This window comes from Coregonus clupeaformis, chromosome 28 (assembly GCF_020615455.1).
Source record: "Coregonus clupeaformis isolate EN_2021a chromosome 28, ASM2061545v1, whole genome shotgun sequence".
In the NCBI taxonomy this organism is placed as follows: Eukaryota; Metazoa; Chordata; class Actinopteri; order Salmoniformes; family Salmonidae; genus Coregonus; species Coregonus clupeaformis.
The window spans coordinates 31,773,187-31,793,177 of record NC_059219.1 but is presented as its reverse complement, the minus strand read 5'-3'; the positions used below and the strand labels follow the sequence as shown (position 1 = coordinate 31,793,177).

At 44.3% G+C, this 19,991-nt stretch overlaps 1 protein-coding gene and 1 long non-coding RNA gene across 2 annotated transcripts; both read right to left on the bottom strand.

The window, feature by feature from the left end:
- Positions 1-3,959: 3,959 nt before the first annotated feature.
- Positions 3,960-5,193, bottom strand: LOC123482114. The gene is made up of 2 exons (XR_006657546.1): positions 4,825-5,193; positions 3,960-4,700 (listed from the first exon to the last, which is right to left on the bottom strand). It is a non-coding gene; the product is annotated as an uncharacterized LOC123482114 (long non-coding RNA).
- A 5,781-nt stretch (positions 5,194-10,974) lies between these two features.
- LOC123482160 (tetratricopeptide repeat protein 41-like) lies at positions 10,975-16,681 on the bottom strand. The gene is made up of 5 exons (XM_045208885.1): positions 16,591-16,681; positions 16,218-16,404; positions 15,824-16,041; positions 11,449-11,612; positions 10,975-11,296 (listed from the first exon to the last, which is right to left on the bottom strand). The coding sequence occupies exons 2-5, from the start codon at positions 16,310-16,312 to the stop codon at positions 11,204-11,206; spliced, it is 570 nt and encodes a 189-aa protein (XP_045064820.1). The 5' UTR covers positions 16,313-16,404; positions 16,591-16,681; the 3' UTR covers positions 10,975-11,203.
- Positions 16,682-19,991: the final 3,310 nt, after the last annotated feature.

The following is a 19,991-nucleotide window of genomic DNA, read 5'->3' as shown; positions in this document are numbered from 1 at the left end:
AGAATCCAAAAGAAGATCTATCAGATTTAGGATTGTATCCTATAGGAGTCCAATAGGACTGGTTCCAAAATATTCAGGATTTTTTGATTGGAATCCTATAGGACTTTTTGACTAGGGTAAAGTGTTTGAAAAAAATAGGGATCAGAGTTATTGTATAGTTTTTTTTTTTTAACAGGACAGATCGATATAGAGAGGGGTATAGAAAGTAGTTAATTAAGGGCACAGAGAATTGGCTGAGCTGGGGCTCAAACCCCCATCATTGAGGGGGCATATCTGGTCTGGAGCCGGGAGTTTAGACCGCTACACCAGAATCCAGCACACTGCTATGATTTTCCTATTAGATTTATGTATATAAAATCCAATAGGATACGCATAATCCTATAGGAGACCAATAGGACTGGTTCCCATATTTTTCTATGGGATTCTAATTGGATCCTTGTATTGGAATCCTATAGGATTTCTATACATTTTGGCGATGGGAATTGTATAGATATTTACATTACATTCTAAAGGATTTATCCTACAAACTTAGCTATACACTATAGTTGACTGCTTAACATATGGAACACAAATCCTCCAAACCTCTTAAACAATTACCTTTAAAGGTGAACAGTGGACACAAGTGAACTATACTGAACAAAATTATAAACACAACATATAAAGTGTTGGTCCCAATTTTCATGAGCTGAAATATAAGATCCCAGAAATGTTCCATATGCACAAAAAGCTTATTTCTCTGAAATGTTGTGCACAAATGTGTTTACATCCTTGTTAGTGAGCATTTATCCTTTGCCAAGATAATCCATCCACTTGACAAATGTGGCATATCAAGAAGCTGATTAAACAGCATGATCATTACACAGATGCACCTTGTGCTGGGGACAATAAAAGGCCACTGTAAAATGTGCAGTTTTGTCACACAACACAATGCCACAGATGTCTCAAGTTGAGGTAGCGCGCAATTGGCATGCTGACTGCAGGAATGTCCACCAGAGCTGTTGCCAGATAATTGAACGTTAATTTCTCTACCATAAGCCGCCTCCAACGTCGTTTTAGAGAATTTGGCAGTACATCCAACCGGCCTCACAATCGCAGACCACGTGTAACCACGCCAGCCCAGGACCTCCACATCTGGCTTCTTCACCGGAAAAAGTAGTCCAATAGGATTCTGATAGAGGTGACACAAAATCCTATAGGATTGTGAGAATGCTATAGCATTCTATTGGAAGAATCACTAATCCTATAGTGACCACTTGGGCCCTGTGGATGGGGGCATTGTCATTCTATGTGGGCATAGTGTTGATATTAGGTTACGATAGTGTTAATATTAGGTTACGATAGTGTTAATATTAGGTTACTATAGTGTTAATATTAGGTTACGATAGTGTTAATATTAGGTTAATATTAGGTTACAATAGTGTTAATATTAGGTTAATATTAGGTTACAATAGTGTTAATATTACTTTACTCTAGTGTTAATATTAGGTTACGATAGTGTTAATATTAGGTTACTATAGTGTTAATATTAGGTTACGATAGTGTCCTCTGTAGCTCAATTGGTAGAGCATGGCGCTTGTAACGCCAGGGTAGTGGGTTCGATCCCCGGGACCACCCATACGTAAAGATGTATGCACACATGACTGTAAGTCGCTTTGGATAAAAGCGTCTGCTAAATGGCATATTATTTATTTTATTATTATAGCCAAAATAATGCCCTGCCCAACATTTTTATACATGACCCTAAGCATGATGGGATGTTAATTGCTTAATTAACTCAGGAACCACACCTGTGTGAAAGCACCTGCTTTCAATATACTTTGTATCCCTCAAAATAAAGTGTTTCCTTTATTTTGGCAGTTACCTGTAGTTGACCTTTCCTGCTTTGGAGCTCTGCCCATGGAGCATGCATTGATAGACTGACTTGCCCATTGAAATGCAAATTATTTTCATTATTATTATTATAACCACAGGGCATCAAATGTATAGATTGCATTTATAGAATAGTATACCTATTTGATTTTCCATGTCTTTGCATTGTATGCACGTTTGTAAATGAAGGTAGAAGAGGGCATTATCAGCTGTTCTTTCAACAGCTAGGGTTCTGTTCTTTCAACAGCTAGGGCTCTGTTCATTCAACAAATAAGGTTCTGTTCTTTCTAAATTGTTATTCATGGAATCATTCAGGAATCAGTGGCGTAGGCAGAAATCCGTTGACGGCTGGGCCAGCAATAATTTAGGTTGGCCAAAATGTGCGCACCCAAATCATCAAGTTATCATAAAAGCCTACCATGTACCCTACTGTAATCGATTGCACACAACAAACCATTTAACATGTGATTTCATATTACAGACCAAATAGTCTTGTAGGCCTACGTAAATCCATGACTCGTGGATTCAACATGTGACTCACATAGACCTACACATAATAAACCATAAGCCTATAGTTAATAGACTATGAGACTCAAACATAATGTCCTGATATAACAACAATAATCTCACTGGTTCAGCGACCAGGAGATAGTATGCTAGGCTAGGTGGCCACGAATGTAACCATTTAACACTAGTAGAGCAGAGAGTGTCATATTGACTCAAAACTAATTTACTTTAAGTACTCTGCCATTTTTAAAGTAATGTCTCCCCCTTCCTTGACGTTCCTAAACAAGTCTAACACACTATCTTTGTTAGAATCTTAATATCACAAACAGAATGTGTTATAAGCAGTTTTAAGAGGACATGTCATTCCCCCCCCCCCACCCGTTAGGCCTGTGCAGCTGATGGCCCATCGAAACTACACCTAAACTATATCGAAACTAATTTCACATATATAGTAATAGTTAGCCTAAAGACAAAATGTAATTGACAATAGTCTGATGGGTGAGAATATATTGTATATGAAGAATCTGATGAAGAGCTTAACGGAGTGCCAAAAAGTGACTTTTGCAAATTCTCCTACAGTCACAAGCAGGTAAAACGTTTTGAGGTCTATATAGTATCAGAAAGAGCAGATTCTGAAGTTTCCAAATCACTTATCCTTGCCAAAATATAACGTTTTGGGGCAAAATTCGACTATTACATTTGCTCCGTGCGTGCACTCACAACACAGCAGCATCTCACCCTGCATCCCACTACTGGCTTGCCGCTGAAGCTGAGCAGGGTTGGTCCTGGATGGGAGACCAGATTTAGCTGGAAGTGGTGTTGGAGGACCAGTAGGAGGTGCTCTTTCCTCAAAAACACAAACAAAAAAAAATATCCCAGGGCAGTGATTGGGGACATTGCACTGTGAAGGGTGCTGTCATTCGGATGGGACGTTAAACGGGTGTCCTGACTCTGGGTGTTAACCCCGGTGTCCTGGCTAAATTCCCAATCTGGCCCTCATACCATCATGGCCACCTAATCATCCCAGCTTCCAATTGGCTCATCGATCCCCCTCCTCTAACATAATATAATATAATAATAATATGCCATTTAGCAGACGCTTTTATCCAAAGCGACTTACAGTCATGCGTGCATACATTTTTTTGTGTATGGGTGGTCCCGGGGATCGAACCCACTACCTTGGCGTTACAAGCACCGTGCTCTACCAGCTGAGCTACAAACAGACCTCAGAACTCATGACCCTAACTCTACATTACACCACATGGTAAAGTCCAAACCTGCTTGGTCCTACTTCACAGCATCTGTAACATGTTGCTCAATGAATGCTTTCTCTCACATCGTTGTGTGTGGAGAATTGACAGATATACATTTACTCTTGATTACATCACCCACTTTTGGGTACTAGAAGTATTGCCTTCTGAGAGAAAAGGTCAATGTTATTTCACACCAGGATGAGGAGCTTAACCAACTTACAAAACATACATTTGATCAATATTTAGATGCAACCCTACAGAAAACAAAAAATGATTGATTCATTTGACAACATGAAGTGAAGTCAAATAGGGGCCATTTCACTCCAGTTAAACAAGCAAACATTTTATTTCAATTTATATGCAAAACATTTATTGTGACAGATTTCAATATTGAAAAGAAAACAGCTGATTGGTATCAAAAGTGGTAAAAGAATAGCATAAACACTCAAAACAGTTCAGTGGTCACCATGAGAGCAGTCTTCTCTAGATCTTTCTCTTCTCTCTAGCGCCTCCTGGCGGAATAAGACACTGTCTCTCCAGCTCTGTTCTCCTCCCTGTGCCTGTCCCTGGCCTGTCTGTCTGTCTGTCTGTCTGACCAGCGGTGTGCATCTCTGTGTGTGCAAAGGGGATCCAATCTCTCTGTTTAAAGCTGTTACTGTCCGTTCCTCCAGAACGTACCTGCCTGGTAGTGAAGGGGTGCGGCTGTGTTGGGTCTGGTCCCACTGCTTAGCCTCCTAGTGGAGAGGTGGGAGAGGGGTCTGGACCTGGGTACCTGAGGGGTCAAAGGTCTCCTGGATTCTGTGTTTTAAAATCCTAAGAGGACAAAGGTCAACTCCGTTAGGTCCAATGACCTGTAATTGCTTTACTCTCTCTTAAACCCTATGAAAATGCAAGAAGAAAATGTTAGCATTTTAAATTGTGTAGGAGCTAAAGAAGGCTTTTCCTGTTGTAAGTCTCTGGTCAGTGTGTGATCAGACCCCAGGAAGCAGATGTACAGGTCCAGAGCTCTCTGCAGCAGTTCAACAGCCTCTCTACTCTCTGTCTTACTGGAGCCATGAAATATCTGCCTGCCTGCCATGACACACACACATACAAGCTAAACATATTGCACTCTGTGTAGTGTTGCTAAGAATCTAGAAAAAAGTGTAAAAGATTGAGAGTTGTGGTGCTTCTGTTTGAAAATTGAAATAATTACCAAGTTTGACCAAGGTGACTGCGAGGCTGCATCCCTTCGCCTGAAGACGTGGCGATTTGGGGGAACAAAGCTTCATGTCCTGGTCTTTGACGCGCACCGTATGTCGATACAGCTCCACTGCCAGCCTCTGCCTCAGCCTGAACACGTCACATCTTCACCACACTAACATTTATATACTGTGACTGACTGAGTAAACTACTGAGAAAGGGATGGGAGGAGGAAGAGGGAGAGAAGAGAGAGAACAATGACAGAGAAGAAACTATTGAGGAGACGATGGAGGACACAATTAATGACGAAGAGTAGAAGAAGAACCAGAAGAACACTAGAAGAGGAGAAGAACCAGAAGAACACTAGAAGAGGAGAAGAACCAGAAGAACACTAGAAGAGGAGAAGAGGAACCAGAAGAACACTAGAAGAGGAGAAGAGGAACCAGAAGAACACTAGAAGAGGAGAAGAGGAACCAGAAGAACACTAGAAGAGGAGAAGAGGAACCAGAAGAACACTAGAAGAGGAGAAGAAGAACCAGAAGAACACTAGAAAAGGAGAAGAAGAACCAGAACACTAGAAAAGGAGAAGAAGAACCAGAACACTAGAAAAGGAGAAGAAGAACCAGAAGAACATTAGAAGAACCAGAAGAACACTAGAAGAGGAGAAGAGGAACCAGAAGAACACTAGAAGAGGAGAAGAACACTAGAAGAGGAGAAGAAGAACACTAGAAGAGGAGGAAAAGAACCAGAAGAACACTAGAAGAGGAGAATAAGAACCAGAAGAACACTAGAAGAGGAGAAGTAGTCCTACCCTGCTGTGTGAGCGCAGGTGTCGGCCCAGACATCTGCAAGGCACTCCTCCACCTCCACCACTAGAGGGTGCTCTCTACTATACATTTACATTTTCGTCATTTAGCAGACGCTCTTAACCAGAGCTACTTACAAATTGGTGCATTCACCTTATGATAGCCAGTGGGACAACCACTTTTTTAAAATATATATTTTTTTATTTTTTGGGGGGTGGGGTAGGGGGAGAGTAGAAGGATTAATTTTATCCTATCCCAGGTATTCCTTAAAGAGGTGGGGTTTCAAGTGTCTCCGGAAGGTGGTGATTGACTCCGCTGTCCTGGCGTCGTGAGGGAGCTTGTTCCACCATTGGGGTGCCAGAGCAACGAACAGTTTTGACTGGGCTGAGCGGGAACTGTGCTTCTGCAGAGGTAGGGGGGCCAGCAGGCCAGAGGTGGATGAACGCAATGCCCTCGTTTGGGTGTAGGGACTGATCAGAGCCTGACGGTACGGAGGTGCCATTCCCCTCACAACTCCGTAGGCAAGCACCATGGTCTTGTAGCAGATGCAGGCTTCAACTGGAAGCCAGTGGAGTGTGCGGAGGAGCGGGGTGATGTGAGAGAACTTGGGAAGGTTGAACACCAGACGGGCTGCAGTGTTCTGGATGAGTTGTAGGGGTTTAATGGCACAGGCAGGGAGCCCAGCCAACAGCGAGTTGCAGTAATCCAGATGGGAGATGACAAGTGCCTGGATTAGGACCTGTGCCGCTTCCTGTGTAAGGTAGGGTCGTACTCTGCGAATGTTGTACAGCATGAACCTACAGGATCGGGTCACCGCTTTGATGTTAGCGGAGAACGACAGGGTGTTGTCCAGGGTCATGCCAAGGTTCTTTGCACTCTGGGAGGAGCACACAACGGAGTTGTCAACCGTGATGGCGAGATCATGGAGCGGGCAGTCCTTCCCCGGGAGGAAGAGCAGCTTCGTCTTGCCGAGGTTCAGCTTGAGGTGGTGATCCGTCATCCACACTGATATGTCTGCCAGACATGCAGAGATGCGATTCGCCACCTGGTTATCAGAAGGGGGAAAGGAGAAGATTAGTTGTGTGTCGTCTGCGTAGCAATGATAGGAGAGACCAGTGCCTCCTGATCTTCAAGGCAACCTGGAGGTGCTTCTCAGCACCATGTGGGTCTTGCAGGCGTATTAGTCTGTCACATATACAAATACAATCTAAGCTTGCCTAAATTGAGTCATAAAGTATCAAAAGTAATTCACATGGGATTTAGGTCTAAAAACAGCAAAAGACATACAAACACACACCTGTAGCTGAACATATGAAGTATAGATATGTCACATGAGACTGTACCTTTTTATGCTATTTAATACACACCTGTGTATACCACAGAGCAGTGATACAGTGGCCTCAGCACACAGGTGGAGTTTGTGGAGTCCAATGTTGATGATGTCACTGAGGATCTGAGAGGCCTCGATGGTTCGGCCGTCTGCAAACAGCAGCTGGCAGAGTACACAAAGCAACTTACCTGATAGGGGCGATACATGAAATACATATAATTTCAGCACACTAAAAGCATTTACTTACTTTGTGAATGAAAATATTACTTTTTGAATTAAAATATATATCATTGGGTTGCTTATTTAAAAACCTGAGACCCATAGTGCCCCAACTCTATGGACAAATACCCTTTCTAACAGTGATTCCCTCATCTCTCTCAAGGCAGGTAGTGGTCAGAGTCTGGGCGCTCTCCAGAGCTGATCTACAGTGTGTCTCTGCCTCTCTGTGCTGGTCCGTCTCCACATAGAGCTCAGCCAAAGTCTGCCACACTGTACGCAGTAACATCACTCTCTCCCTGTCTCGGTCCTGCTCACCAGCCTGAAATGACAGGAAATTGGGAAGCAGTGCGATCGTTTCAGCAGGCTGAATGAAAGCCTTTCATAATGGAGTGAAAGTCTATACATTAAGAACATAAAATGGTATTACTAGAGCAATTACAGTGTTCATGTAAAGCATAGACTCTCGGCGGGTCTGACCTAGAGTATGTGGACAACTACAAATACCTAGGTGTCTAGTTAGACTGTAAACTCTCCTTCCAGACTCACATTAAGCATCTCCAATCAAAAGTTAGATCTAGAATCGGCTTCCTATTTCGCAACAAAGCCTCCTTCACTCATGCTGCCAAACATGCCCTCGTAAAACTGACTATCCTACCGATCCTTGACTTCGGCAATGTAATTTACAAAATAGCCTCCAACACTCTACTCAGCAAATTGGATGTAGTCTATCACAGTGCCATCCGTTTTGTCACCAAAGCCCCATATACTACCCACCATTGTGACCTGTACGCTCTTGTTGGCTGGCCCTCACTACATATTCGTCGCCAAACCCACTGGCTCCAGGTCATCTATAAATCACTGCTAGGCAAATCCCCGTCTTATCTTAGCTCACTGGTCACCATAGCAACACCCACCCGTAGTCTGCGCTCCAGCAGGTATATCTCACTGGTCATCCCCAAAGCCAATACCTCCTTTGGCCGCCATTCCTTCCAGTTCTCTGCTGCCAATGACTAGAACAACTGCAAAAATCTCTGAAGCTGTAGACTCTTATCTCCCTCACTAACTTTAAGCGTCAGTTGTCAGAGCAGCATACCGATCATTGCACCTGTACACAGCCATTCTGAAATTAGCCCACCCAACTACCTCATCCCCATATTGTTATTTATTTTGCCAATTTGCACCCCAGTATCTCTATTTGCACATCATCTTTTGCACATCTATCATTCCAGTGTTAATACGAAATTGTAACTATTTTGCAGTATGGCCTATTTATTGCCTTACCTCCATAACTTACTACATTCGCATATATATTTTCTGTTTGTATTTTTTACTTGATGTTTTGTTTACCCCATATGTAACTCTGTGTTGTTGTTTTTATCGCACTGCTTTGCTTTATCTTGGCCAGGTCGCAGTTGTAAATGAGAACTTGTTCTCAACTGGCTTACCTGGTTAAATAAAGGTTAAATAAAAAATAAAATAAAAATAGCAGCTAGTATTTAAAAGGGAAAATCCACTCAAAAACAATATTTTGGTATTTTTTTAATTAGTCCACTGTTGATACATTCCCAAATGTTTTGCATGTCAGCAGTTACTTTTTCAATATATTTTGCATTATCATGATGATGTAGCCGGTATCAACAGTGGACTAATGAAAAAAATATCAATTTTGAGTGGTTTCCCTTTAAGAGTGAGTGGTGGGTCTACCTCACCTGTGTGAGTGTGTTCTCAGCCTGCAGTAGGAGCTGTTCTGCTTCCCCCTTCCTGTTCAGACAGAGCAGCAACTCAGAGATCAACAACTCCACTCTCCCTTTCACACCTGGATCCCACTGACAACCATCTCCTACAGGTGGGGAACAAACAACAAAAACAGTCATCATCACTGGTCACATAGGATCAGTGATGATGACTGGTAACAGATCACTCAGACATCATCAATAATCAATTTGTTATCAGTGATTACCGTTGCCGTCACTTTGGGACTCAGTCATGAAGGCCCTGTTGCTGTGTACCTCTCTCTGCTCTGGATTGAATGGAGACAGTAGCTACATTATTTACGGATGGTATATCTACAATTTTATGACGTTATAACTGATCACCACTGAATTTGTGTTGAAATGTGTAGCGATGACGATTTTACCTGTATATGTAGCAGGAGGGAATGCCCATCGCCCTGATTGGTTAAGAGTAGGAGGGTGGCATCCCTTACCCAGCAGGCTCCGGTACGAGGTGTTATAACCTCTGAGGATCAGGAGAGTCCAGTAACTGACAACATCTATTCTCAGCTGAGAAGACTGGCTCCAACTTGTAGACAGGTGCTCTACAGTCCTAGGGATAGAGAGTAAGTGGATACCTTTATGTAAATAAATGATAAACATGTGAATCTGTAATCCAATAAAAAGGCTCACACAGTTTAAGTGTTAGGTTAAATATATGATGACAGTTAATCTGCAGCTAAACTATTTTACCCAACAGTAACTGTGTACCCCTAGTGTCCTTATGGGTGAGGTGTATATCCATGCTCTTACTGTGGATCTATGAAGAAGGTGTGTAGCTCCCTCCAGGCCTCACTCTGCTCCAGGTGCCAGGGGAGCTCCTCCAGGATCTGAGGCCAGCTACAGATCTCCCTGCCCTGCCTCTGGAAGAACTGGGCCAGGCTGAGATGGGAGCCCCGTCTGGTCTTCCTCAAGCCCCCTGGACCTTTACCGGGCCGGACCCCTACAGAGCAAAAAGCAGAAGACTTAGGAGAAGTGTAAATGAAATGATTGGTCACAGTTGGACTCCTTAGTGCCAAAGAGTTCCACTTACATGCAGATACTCCACTTTCATTGTTAGACAAAGATGATCAACCAAGTAAAAAGCACCACCATGTTGGAAGGACCAACAAATGAAGGCCATTGTAGAATGTCCATTCTATGCTTTCTATTTCTATGCTTGTAACTTCTGCTCCCGTCTGCCACTCACTCAGCAGGAGGAGGTCCATGGTTTGGCCCAGTGATTGGTGGGTGAGGCTCAGTGTTCCATTGGGTCTCTCCTGTACCCAGGGCCCAGCAGCAGTGCGGAACCGGGCCCACTCCAGAGGTAGAACCCGTATAGACCCAGGGTAACCAAGAACCTCCAGCAGAACCAGGACCAGCTCCTCAGTCAGCCCAGCATGGGAGAGGTGAACCAGGCATAGAGTGTCCCATACCCAGCCTCTGAGATCTGGAGAGAAGGAGGGAGTAAGGTTAGATGCAACAATTCATCAACTAACTAATAATGTTAATTCTTGACCTTTATTGAGAAAACATTACAGTGGCGATTCTTGCTGTATGGCAATTTTTCTATCACAACTGAATAATTAGAGAGGGTAAAGATGATCCCACCTATCTTGGACACGTGAGAGGTAGGTCCTCCTGTCCCTTTGGCTGGACTGGCCGTACACTCATTGACCCCACCATAGTCATTGATCCAGCTCTGAATCACCCTGGCCCACAGCACTGCCATAGAATCCACCTCTACATACTCCTCTATCAACATTTACATTTTACATTTTAGTCATTTAGCAGACACTCTTATCCAGAGCGACTTACAGTTAGTGAGTGCATACATAAACAAAATTCATACTGGCCCCCCGTGGGAATCGAACCCACAACCCTGGCGTTGCAAACACCATGCTCTACCAACTGAGCTACATCCCTGCCAGCCATTCCCTCCCCTACCCTGGACGACGCTGGGCCAATTGTGCGCCGCCCCATGGGTCTCCCGGTCGCGGCCGGCTACGACAGAGCCTGGATTCGAACCAGGATCTCTAGTGGCACAGCTAGCACTGCCATGCAGTGCCTTAGACCACTGCGCCACTCGGGAGTACAACTCCTCCTCCTCCTCCTTTCCCCTCAGGACACAGCACGTCTGCAGCTCGCTAGCCACCACCGCCAGGAACAGCGGCAGGAGACCCATTCCCAGCCTGGTAGTGGTCCCCAAGATGAATTGCAGCAGGGTCCTGTGTGGCTCCAGGCAGGGCAGGGTAAGGTGTTGGAGTAGGACGCTGCGGCGGAGGGTCAGCCTCTGGTAGGTGAGGTCTGTGGAGGTCGCTGTGATAAGGAGCTTACACTGGGGGGCAGAAGGTCAGGGAGCCAGCGTAGGTCCTTCACCTGACAATGAATGAATACACTTTATTAATTCATGTTCACTATATAAAATAATATGCTTTGTTTTTCATCTGGATTTCTTTGAAAGCTATCAATGTAAAATACACTGTACAAGAACCACCACTGGTAGTGGTCTGGGCAAAGTAAGGCATTACCTCCTGCATTGAGAGCCCAAGAGACCCGGTCAGTCTGTCCAGTCCATCCAGAACCAGAACACAGGGTCCTAGAGCAGCTGCAGCAGAGAAGGCCTGAACCACAACATGGAATGACCTGGGCTTTACATGATGCTGCAACCCTTCACTCCACTCAGCCTGGGGGCCTAGTACAGAGACACAATAACAACCCTTCCCTCCACTCAGCCTGAGGGCCTAGTATAGAGATACAATAACAACCCTTCACTCCACTCAGCCTGGGGACCTAGTACAGAGACACAATAACAGTAAATGTGGAGCCTTAACAACGACAAAGGAAAATACCACTCAGACGTAATTGTTTCATTAGCCCACTGTTGATACAGTCCCAAAATGTTTTGCATGTTAGCAATCAAGTTTTCAAGATATAGAACTTTCAAAATATAGAAAGTGTCACAGTATGATGTGTGGACTAATGAAACAAATACCAAAATATAGTTTTTTTGTGGAATTTTCATTTAAAGTTTTCCTTCTGGGCTGCACTAAAAATAAATACTAAAAGCACTATTAGCCTCTTTGTCTATGGCTGTCTGTTTATGCCATGGCCATGTGTGTCACTGAACAACAATGCATCTACATGTATGACATGGTTGGTACAGTGGCTTGCGAAAGTATTCACCCCCTTGGCATTTTTCCTATTTTGTTGCCTTACAACCTGGAATTAAAATGGATTTTTTGGTGGTTTGTATCATTTGATTTACATCCCTACCACTTTGAAGATGCAAAATGTTTTTTCTTGTGAAACAAACAAGAAATAAGACAAAAAAACAGAAAACTTGAGCGTGCATAACTATTCACCCCCACAAAGTCAATACTTTGTAGAACCACCTTTTGCAGCAATTACAGCTGCAAGTCTCTTGGGGTATGTCTCTATAAGCTTGGCACATCTAGCCACTGGGATGTTTTGCCATTCTTCAAGGCAAAACTGCTCCAGCTCCTTCAAGTTGGATGGGTTCCGCTGGTGTACAGCAATCTTTAAGTCATACCACAGATTCTCAATTGGATTGAGGTCTGGGCTTTGACTAGGCCATTCCAAGACATTTAAATGTTTCCCCTTAAACCACTCGAGTGTTGCTTTAGCAGTATGCTTAGGGTCATTGTCCTGCTGGAAGGTGAACCTCCGTCCCAGTCTCAAATCTCTGGAAGACTGAAACAGGTTTCCCTCAAGAATGTCCCTGTATTTAGCGCCATCCATCATTCCTTTAATTCTGACCAATTTCCCAGTCACTGCCGATGAAAAACATCCCCACAGCATGATGCTGCCACCATCATGCTTCACTGTGGGGATGGTGTTCTCGGGGTGATGAGAGGTGTTGGGTTTGCGCCAGACATAGCGTTTTCCTTGATGGCCAAAAAGCTCATCTGACCAGAGAACCTTCTTCCATATGTTTGGGGAGTCTCCCACATCGCTTTCGGCGAACACCAAATGCTTATTTTTTTCTTTAAGCAATGGCTTTCTTCTGGCCACTTTTCCGTAAAGCCCAGCTCTGTGGAGTGTACGGCTTAAAGTGGTCCTATGGACAGACACTCCAATCTCCGCTGTGGAGCTTTGCAGCTCCTTCAGGGTTATCTTTGGTCTCTTTGTTGCCTCTCTGATTAATGCCCTCCTTGCCTGGTCCGTGAGTTTTGGTGGGCGGCCCTCTCTTGGCAGGTTTGTTGTGGTGCCATATTCTTTCAATTTTTTAATAATGGATTTAATGGTGCTCCGTGGGATGTTCAAAGTTTCTGATTTTTTTTTATAACCCAACCCTGATCTGTACTTCTACACAACTTTGTCCCTGACCTGTTTGGAGAGCTCCTTGGTCTTCACTTCATGGTGCCGCTTGCTTGGTGGTGCCCCTTGCTTAGTGGTGTTGCAGACTCTGGGGCCTTTCAGAACAGGTGTATACAGTGAGGGAAAAAAGTATTTGATCCCCTGCTGATTTTGTATGTTTGCCCACTGACAAAGACATGATCAGTCTATAATTTTAATGGTAGGTTTATTTGAACAGTGAGAGACAGAATAACAACAACAAAATCCAGAAAAACGCATGTCAAAAATATTATAAATTGATTTGCATTTTAATGAGGGAAATAAGTGTTTGACCCCCTCTCAATCCGAAAGATTTCTGGCTCCCAGGTGTCTTTTATACAGGTAACGAGCTGAGATTAGGAGCACACTCTTAAAGGGAGTGCTCCTAATCTCAGCTTGTTACCTGTATAAAAGACACCTGTCCACAGAAGCAATCAATCAATCAGATTCCAAACTATCCACCATGGCCAAAACCAAAGAGCTCTCCAAGGATGTCAAGGACAAGATTGTAGACCTACATAAGGCTGGAATGGGCTACAAGACCATCGCCAAGCAGCTTGGTGAGAAGGTGACAACAGTTGGTGTGATTATTCGCTAATGGAAGAAACACAAAAGAACTGTCAATCTCCCTCTGCCTGGGGCTCCATTCAAGATCTCACCTCGTCGAGTTGCAATGATCATGAGAACGGTGAGGAATCAGCCCAGAACTACACGGGAGGATCTTGTCAATGATCTCAAGGAAACTGGGACCATAGTCACCAAGAAAACAATTGGTAACACACTGCGCCCGCAAGGTCCCCCTGCTCAAGAAAGCACATATACAGGACCGTCTGAAGTTTGCCAATGAAAATCTGAATGATTCAGAGGAGAACTGGGTGAAAGTGTTGTGGTCAGATGAGACCAAAATCGAGCTCTTTGGCATCAACTCAACTCGCCGTGTTTGGAGGAGGAGGAATGCTGCCTATGACCCCAAGAACACCATCCCCACCTTCAAACATGGAGGTGGAAACATTATGCTTTGGGGGTGTTTTTCTGCTAAGGGGACAGGACAACTTCACCGCATCAAAGGGACGATGGACGGGGCCATGTACCGTCAAATCTTGGGTGAGAACCTCCTTCCCTCAGCCAGGGCATTGAAAATGGGTCGTGGATGTGGTATTCCAGCATGACAATGACCCAAAACACATGGCCAAGGCAACAAAGGAGTGGCTCAAGAAGAAGCACATTAAGGTCCTGGAGTGGCCTAGCCAGTCTCCAGACCTTAATCCCATAGAAAATGTGTGGAGGGAGCTGAAGGTCCGAGTTGCCAAACGTCAGCCTCGAAACCTTAATGACTTGGAGAAGATCTGCAAAGAGGAGTGGGACAAAACCCCTCCTGAGATGTGTGCAAACCTGGTGGCCAACTACAAGAAACGTCTGACCTCTGTGATTGCCAACAAGGGTTTTGCCACCAAGTACTAAGTCATGTTTTGCAGAGGGGTCAAATACTTATTTCCCTCATTAAAATGCAAATCAATTTATAACATTTTTGACATGCGTTTTTCTGGATTTTTTGGTTGTTATTCTGTCTCTCACTGTTCAAATAAACGTACCATAAAAATTATAGACTGATCATGTCTTTGTCAGTGGGCAAATGTACAAAATCAGCAGGGGATCAAATACTTTTTTCCCTCACTGTATATACTGAGATCATGTGACAGATCATGTGACACTTAGATTGGACACAGGTGGACTTTATTTAACTAATTATGAGACTTCTGAAGGTAATTGGTTTCACCAGATCTTATTTAGGGGCTTCATAGCAAAGGGGGTGAATACATATGCACGCACCACTTTTACGGTATTTATTTTTTAGAATTTTTTGAAACAAGTTATTTTTTTCATTTCACTTCACCAATTTGGACTATGTTGTGTATGTCCATTACATGAAATCCAAATAAAAATCAATTTATATTACAGGTTGTAATGCAACAAAATAGGAAAAACACCAAGGGGGATGAATAGTTTTGCAAGGCACTGTATATCTTGTAGTTAATTTTTTGCTGTTTTCTTGTATTATCATGTTGATTTGTGAATTGTTTGTTCTCAGGGCACCATTGAGAATGAGACCCTGGTTTCAATTAGATTCCCCTGAATAAATAACAAGTATTTAAAAAATAAACAATACCACACTAGTTACTTAGAAGAGTGAGATGAGAGGGAACCATCGGTCTGTCTCACCGTTCTAGACCAGATGAGTGTTATGACAATGTTGACCTTGTTTCTTTCTTGAGAACAAGGTCAGTGATTGGTTTCTCACAAAGTAAATACATATTTTTTAAAGTCAGTAATGAAGTACATCTTATCTAGCAGTAAAGGTTAAAGTCACAGGAAAGGTAATTGAGTGTAAACACATTTCTGAATAAATGTCAAATTGGGAATGTAAGTAGCTATAACGGGTTACATTTGGAAGTGATGGGTTAGATGACAAAGAAGTGAATAGGTTGATGTTATTGTGGTAGTTTCTATCCCTCACAGACATAGCCAATAACACTCCAGAGTGTTTACCGTAATGGGCCAGGCGTAGCTCAGTGGTGATGTGTCTCAGTACAGATCTGATATCCACACTGGAGCTGCTGATTCCACAGAAGTGAGGGATGGCTGGGATTCTAGGGTTCCTCTTCCGGAACTCCTGAAGCCACCAGGCGGCCAGTGAGGACTTCCCACAACCCCTCTCACCACAGAGCAGGAAAATAGACCCCTCTGAATCACGTTTGTCATGATCACTGAGGGCAAAGGGAAATAGGAAGGACAGTCAAAATATGTTGTTCATTGATTTAAAAAAATATCTGAACACTATCAATGCATAACTCCATCTGTATCTACTTTTAAGTATGGCAAATCTCACAGTAATTCAGCACTGATTCAGTTTCCAGCTTAGCGTGGTCACCAAAGTTCTTACCCTGTTAACTTAATGGTTGAATTCCTTGAGGTTGCTAGACTCTGAGATGTGTCAGAATGAGTGAGAGAGGCAGTACATGTGTTAAGTTCCTCCATGACAGCAGTGGTCTGGGTGGAGGGGGCAAACGAGCGACACAGAGCCTGGACAGCACCTTCATGATAACATCTATCTAGGGAGTCCAGGAGGCCTAAAGAGCAGGGGAGAAATCACTGCTTTAGGACTTGGAAGATAAGGCAGACCACTGAAAAACACAATAAATATGAACCGGACTGAGCTACGTTAGTCATCTTCACCGTCTTTTCAAAGCAGGTTGAACTAAATTGAATTAAACAAAGTAGATGTAAACAGAACTAGGTCAACTAACAGACTTAACTGAGCTGAACAGGTTGGCTGCTGGTCCAGGGTCCCTTAGAGCTGTTCCATGAGAACCCTCCAGTCCCTCTTCACCAGGTCCCCCAGATCCTGCAGCGTTCTGAAGAACCTTACAGGTTGCAGGCTGTCCACTATCCTGTTCTTCAGCTCCCTGGCTGTGTCTCTCCTCTTCTGTCTGTTTGGAGAACATACACAGCAACGACCTCTGACCTTCATCTGTGTACCTGTCTTCATCCTCCTCTTCCCCCTGGAAAGAGTAGTCTCTGAAGTAGAAGAAGCAGTGTCTGGTGTCACCCATAAGGGCTGCCTGGGTGATCTGCAGCTCTGTCAGGGAGCACTTCTGGTTCCTCCCTGTGAGGACCCAGGGGTAGCCTCCCTCCGCTGCAACATGCAGGTTCCTCTCCACCCCAGAGAGAGCTTCTCGTTCTGGACCAGCAGCTGGGAGAGGTGGGGGGTCCTGCTCCGGCCTGGAGGGGCCGTATCGGTGGCCCAGGAGGCAGAGGAAGGAGGAGGAGCGGGTGATGAGGTCTAGACTGATCTTCAACTGCTGGGAGGAGAGGAGGTTACTATTGACAGGGAGGTCAGAGGGACGATGGCTCTCCCTGTCACCCCACTGGGTGTCCAATGGTCTGAAGCAGGTGCCTCTGGCCTGCTCAGATAGTGCCACTCTTCAGCGAGGTCTCCAGGTACGGAACACAGCACGGGCTGGAGAGGAGCAGTGACAGGAGGGGTGGTGGAGTTCGACCCTCCCCGGCCTCCTCCCCCCTGTGGGTCCATCTCAGGCCGTTGTAGCTGTGACCTGCTGTGCCTGTCTGAACAAAATAATGAAACACAGGCATATCAGGAATAATCATCAACTAGATATCTAGCTACAGTATTTGACAAGTACATGGTATTCTTGGTGTAAGTATGCACTGCAAATTCATGACATGCAGGGAACACTGCATATTTCCCACATAAAACTGCTCAGTGACTGGAGATCTACAAAACTAGAGGGGAACATTTTGACTTCCCCACATTTACTGTAACCTAGGCCTATAGACTGAGCTGTGGTAGACGGCGCATGAGGGGAAGTGCATCACCAGACAGGAAGTAGAACATGGAGGTGGAACCCATTCAGGCAGGTCTCACTTTCATCACAGGAGACACTTAAATGTTTTGTGAGAAAAGTATTGGTAACAGAAGTGAAAACAAATAGAGAACTCAATCAAAGGAGATATTGTTATCTAGATTTTTTATATGTAGATTTTCTGGTACCAAATTAGGCTTGAGTGATTAGAGGGTTACATAAAGATACAGAGAAGTACTTCACAACGGCAGAATACAAAACTATCCAAAAAATCCTATAAATTCATAAAAGCTTCCTGTTCTACTGTAATTTTTTTAAATTAAGATTAACTCACACCTAATAAAGCTCAATAAGTGAAAACATCTAGCTTGATGTAGGCCTAACCTGTAACATAAATGAACACTGAGTGTGTCTCAGATATGTTACATGTTCAGTGGACTGTTGACAGGAACCATTTCAAGCTGCCTCGCGGTGTCTTCTGACTGGCCAGTCTTCTGGCAGAAGTTATGGGAAGCGAAGGCATAGAAACGGATTCAGGCAACTGTTGGCATAGGTCAGAAATACCACAAAATACAACATGATACAGAAGTGTTTCAAGTTTTCCCACTTGGCCAAATGTCCTGACATGTTTAGGATGATAACAACTTGGAATGGCATCGAACCGATGACGAAAGTCACAATGATGCGGGTCACAAGTCTGGTCATCCTGGACTTCCGGAAGAAAGCTGAATGTTTCACTCACTTATGGAGGCGGATGTAGGATGTTAGTAGGAGGGATACAGGTAATACTAATCCAAATATCGCCATCACCAAACCTCCCACCCCGGGGCTATACTTTTGTTTATTATAATAGTTGTTAACACAATGGAGATGCCCGTCCTCCCCCTCCACCATGTTGACTGTCAGGAACGGTGAAGATATTACAACCACAACACCCCACAGTGTGGGAAACAACCACTGCCCCACGCCACCTGGCCCAGCACTAGGGTGCAGAACTTGGTAGTAGCGCTGGACACTCATCAACAGGATGATCAGCAGGCTGGAGAATGTACAGCAGTAGGCAACGAAGACAAAGAGCTTGCAGAGACTGTTGCCCAAGTCCCAGCTGAAGTATTCCATAGACCAGTGGCGGCTCCTGAAAAAATTCTCAGGGGGGGCAATTTTTCTGATGATTTAGGTGACCTACACACATTTTAAAAAAGATATGTCCAGCAACAACATGAAGACAGGGGCAGCATATAAGTCAATACCAGAAGCATTTATTGACTGATCTCAAAAGTGTTGGCTTACCAGGGTTGGTGGAGCCCTCAGTTTCATCTTTGCCTCGCAAAGCTAACTCAAACACTCCGCAAAAACTTGTCCACCAGTATCTGTCTTTTTATCTCACGTTGTACATCTCTTAAAGCCTGTCTATCACCCCCAGCATAAACTGCCTTCTTCCTATCAAGTAGTGATTTTAGATGTTTTGATACCCAAGGCTTGTTGTTAGGGAAGATTTTACAGGTCTTAGTAGGCACAACTGACTCAACACAGAAGTTTACATAGTCTGAAATAACCTCTGTGAGTTCATCCAGATCAGAGCTGCTGTCCTCAAATACCTCCCACATTGTACAGTCAAAACACCCCAAGTGATACTGTTGTCATTCCAGATCTGGACAGTTTTAACTGTGGGTTTCTCCCTCTCCAGGAGGCGACAGTAAATTGGCCTGAGGTAGACCACATTGTGGTCTGATGTCCCCAGAGGAGGTCTGGTGGTGGCGGAGAACGCCTTTGGTATTGTCCCATAGCACAAATCAAGAGTCCTATTTTTCCTAGTGTGACATTTCACATACTGATGGTATGTGCGCAAGACTTTGTGCAAGGTACAGTTGTTAAAATCCCCTAAAATAAATTTGGGTGCGTCGGGGGAGATGGATTCCAGTTTCTGTGACAGATTATAAATAATCTCTGATGCCTTTGTTATATTAGCTTTTGGTTGAATGTACACAACGGTAACAAACAATTGGGGGAACTCACGGGGCAGATAGTAAGGTCGCAGTGACACAGAAAGCAGTTCAATGTCGGGGGTACAGAGTCGCTCTCTTACCAGGATCGATTTACACCACTGGTCGCTGACAAGCAGGCAGACGCCCCCGCCGTGAAGTTTCCCTGTGACTGTCAGATCGCGGTCCGCTCTGACCAGGGTGAAGCCGGCCGGCTCCACTTCTCTGTCCGGGACTCTGTCATCCAGCCAAGTCTCAGTAAATGCCAGCAAACAGGCCTCCCGATATTCGTGTTGGAAGCGCAGATTCGCTGACAACTCATCCGCTTTCCCCCCTCAGTGACTGGGCATT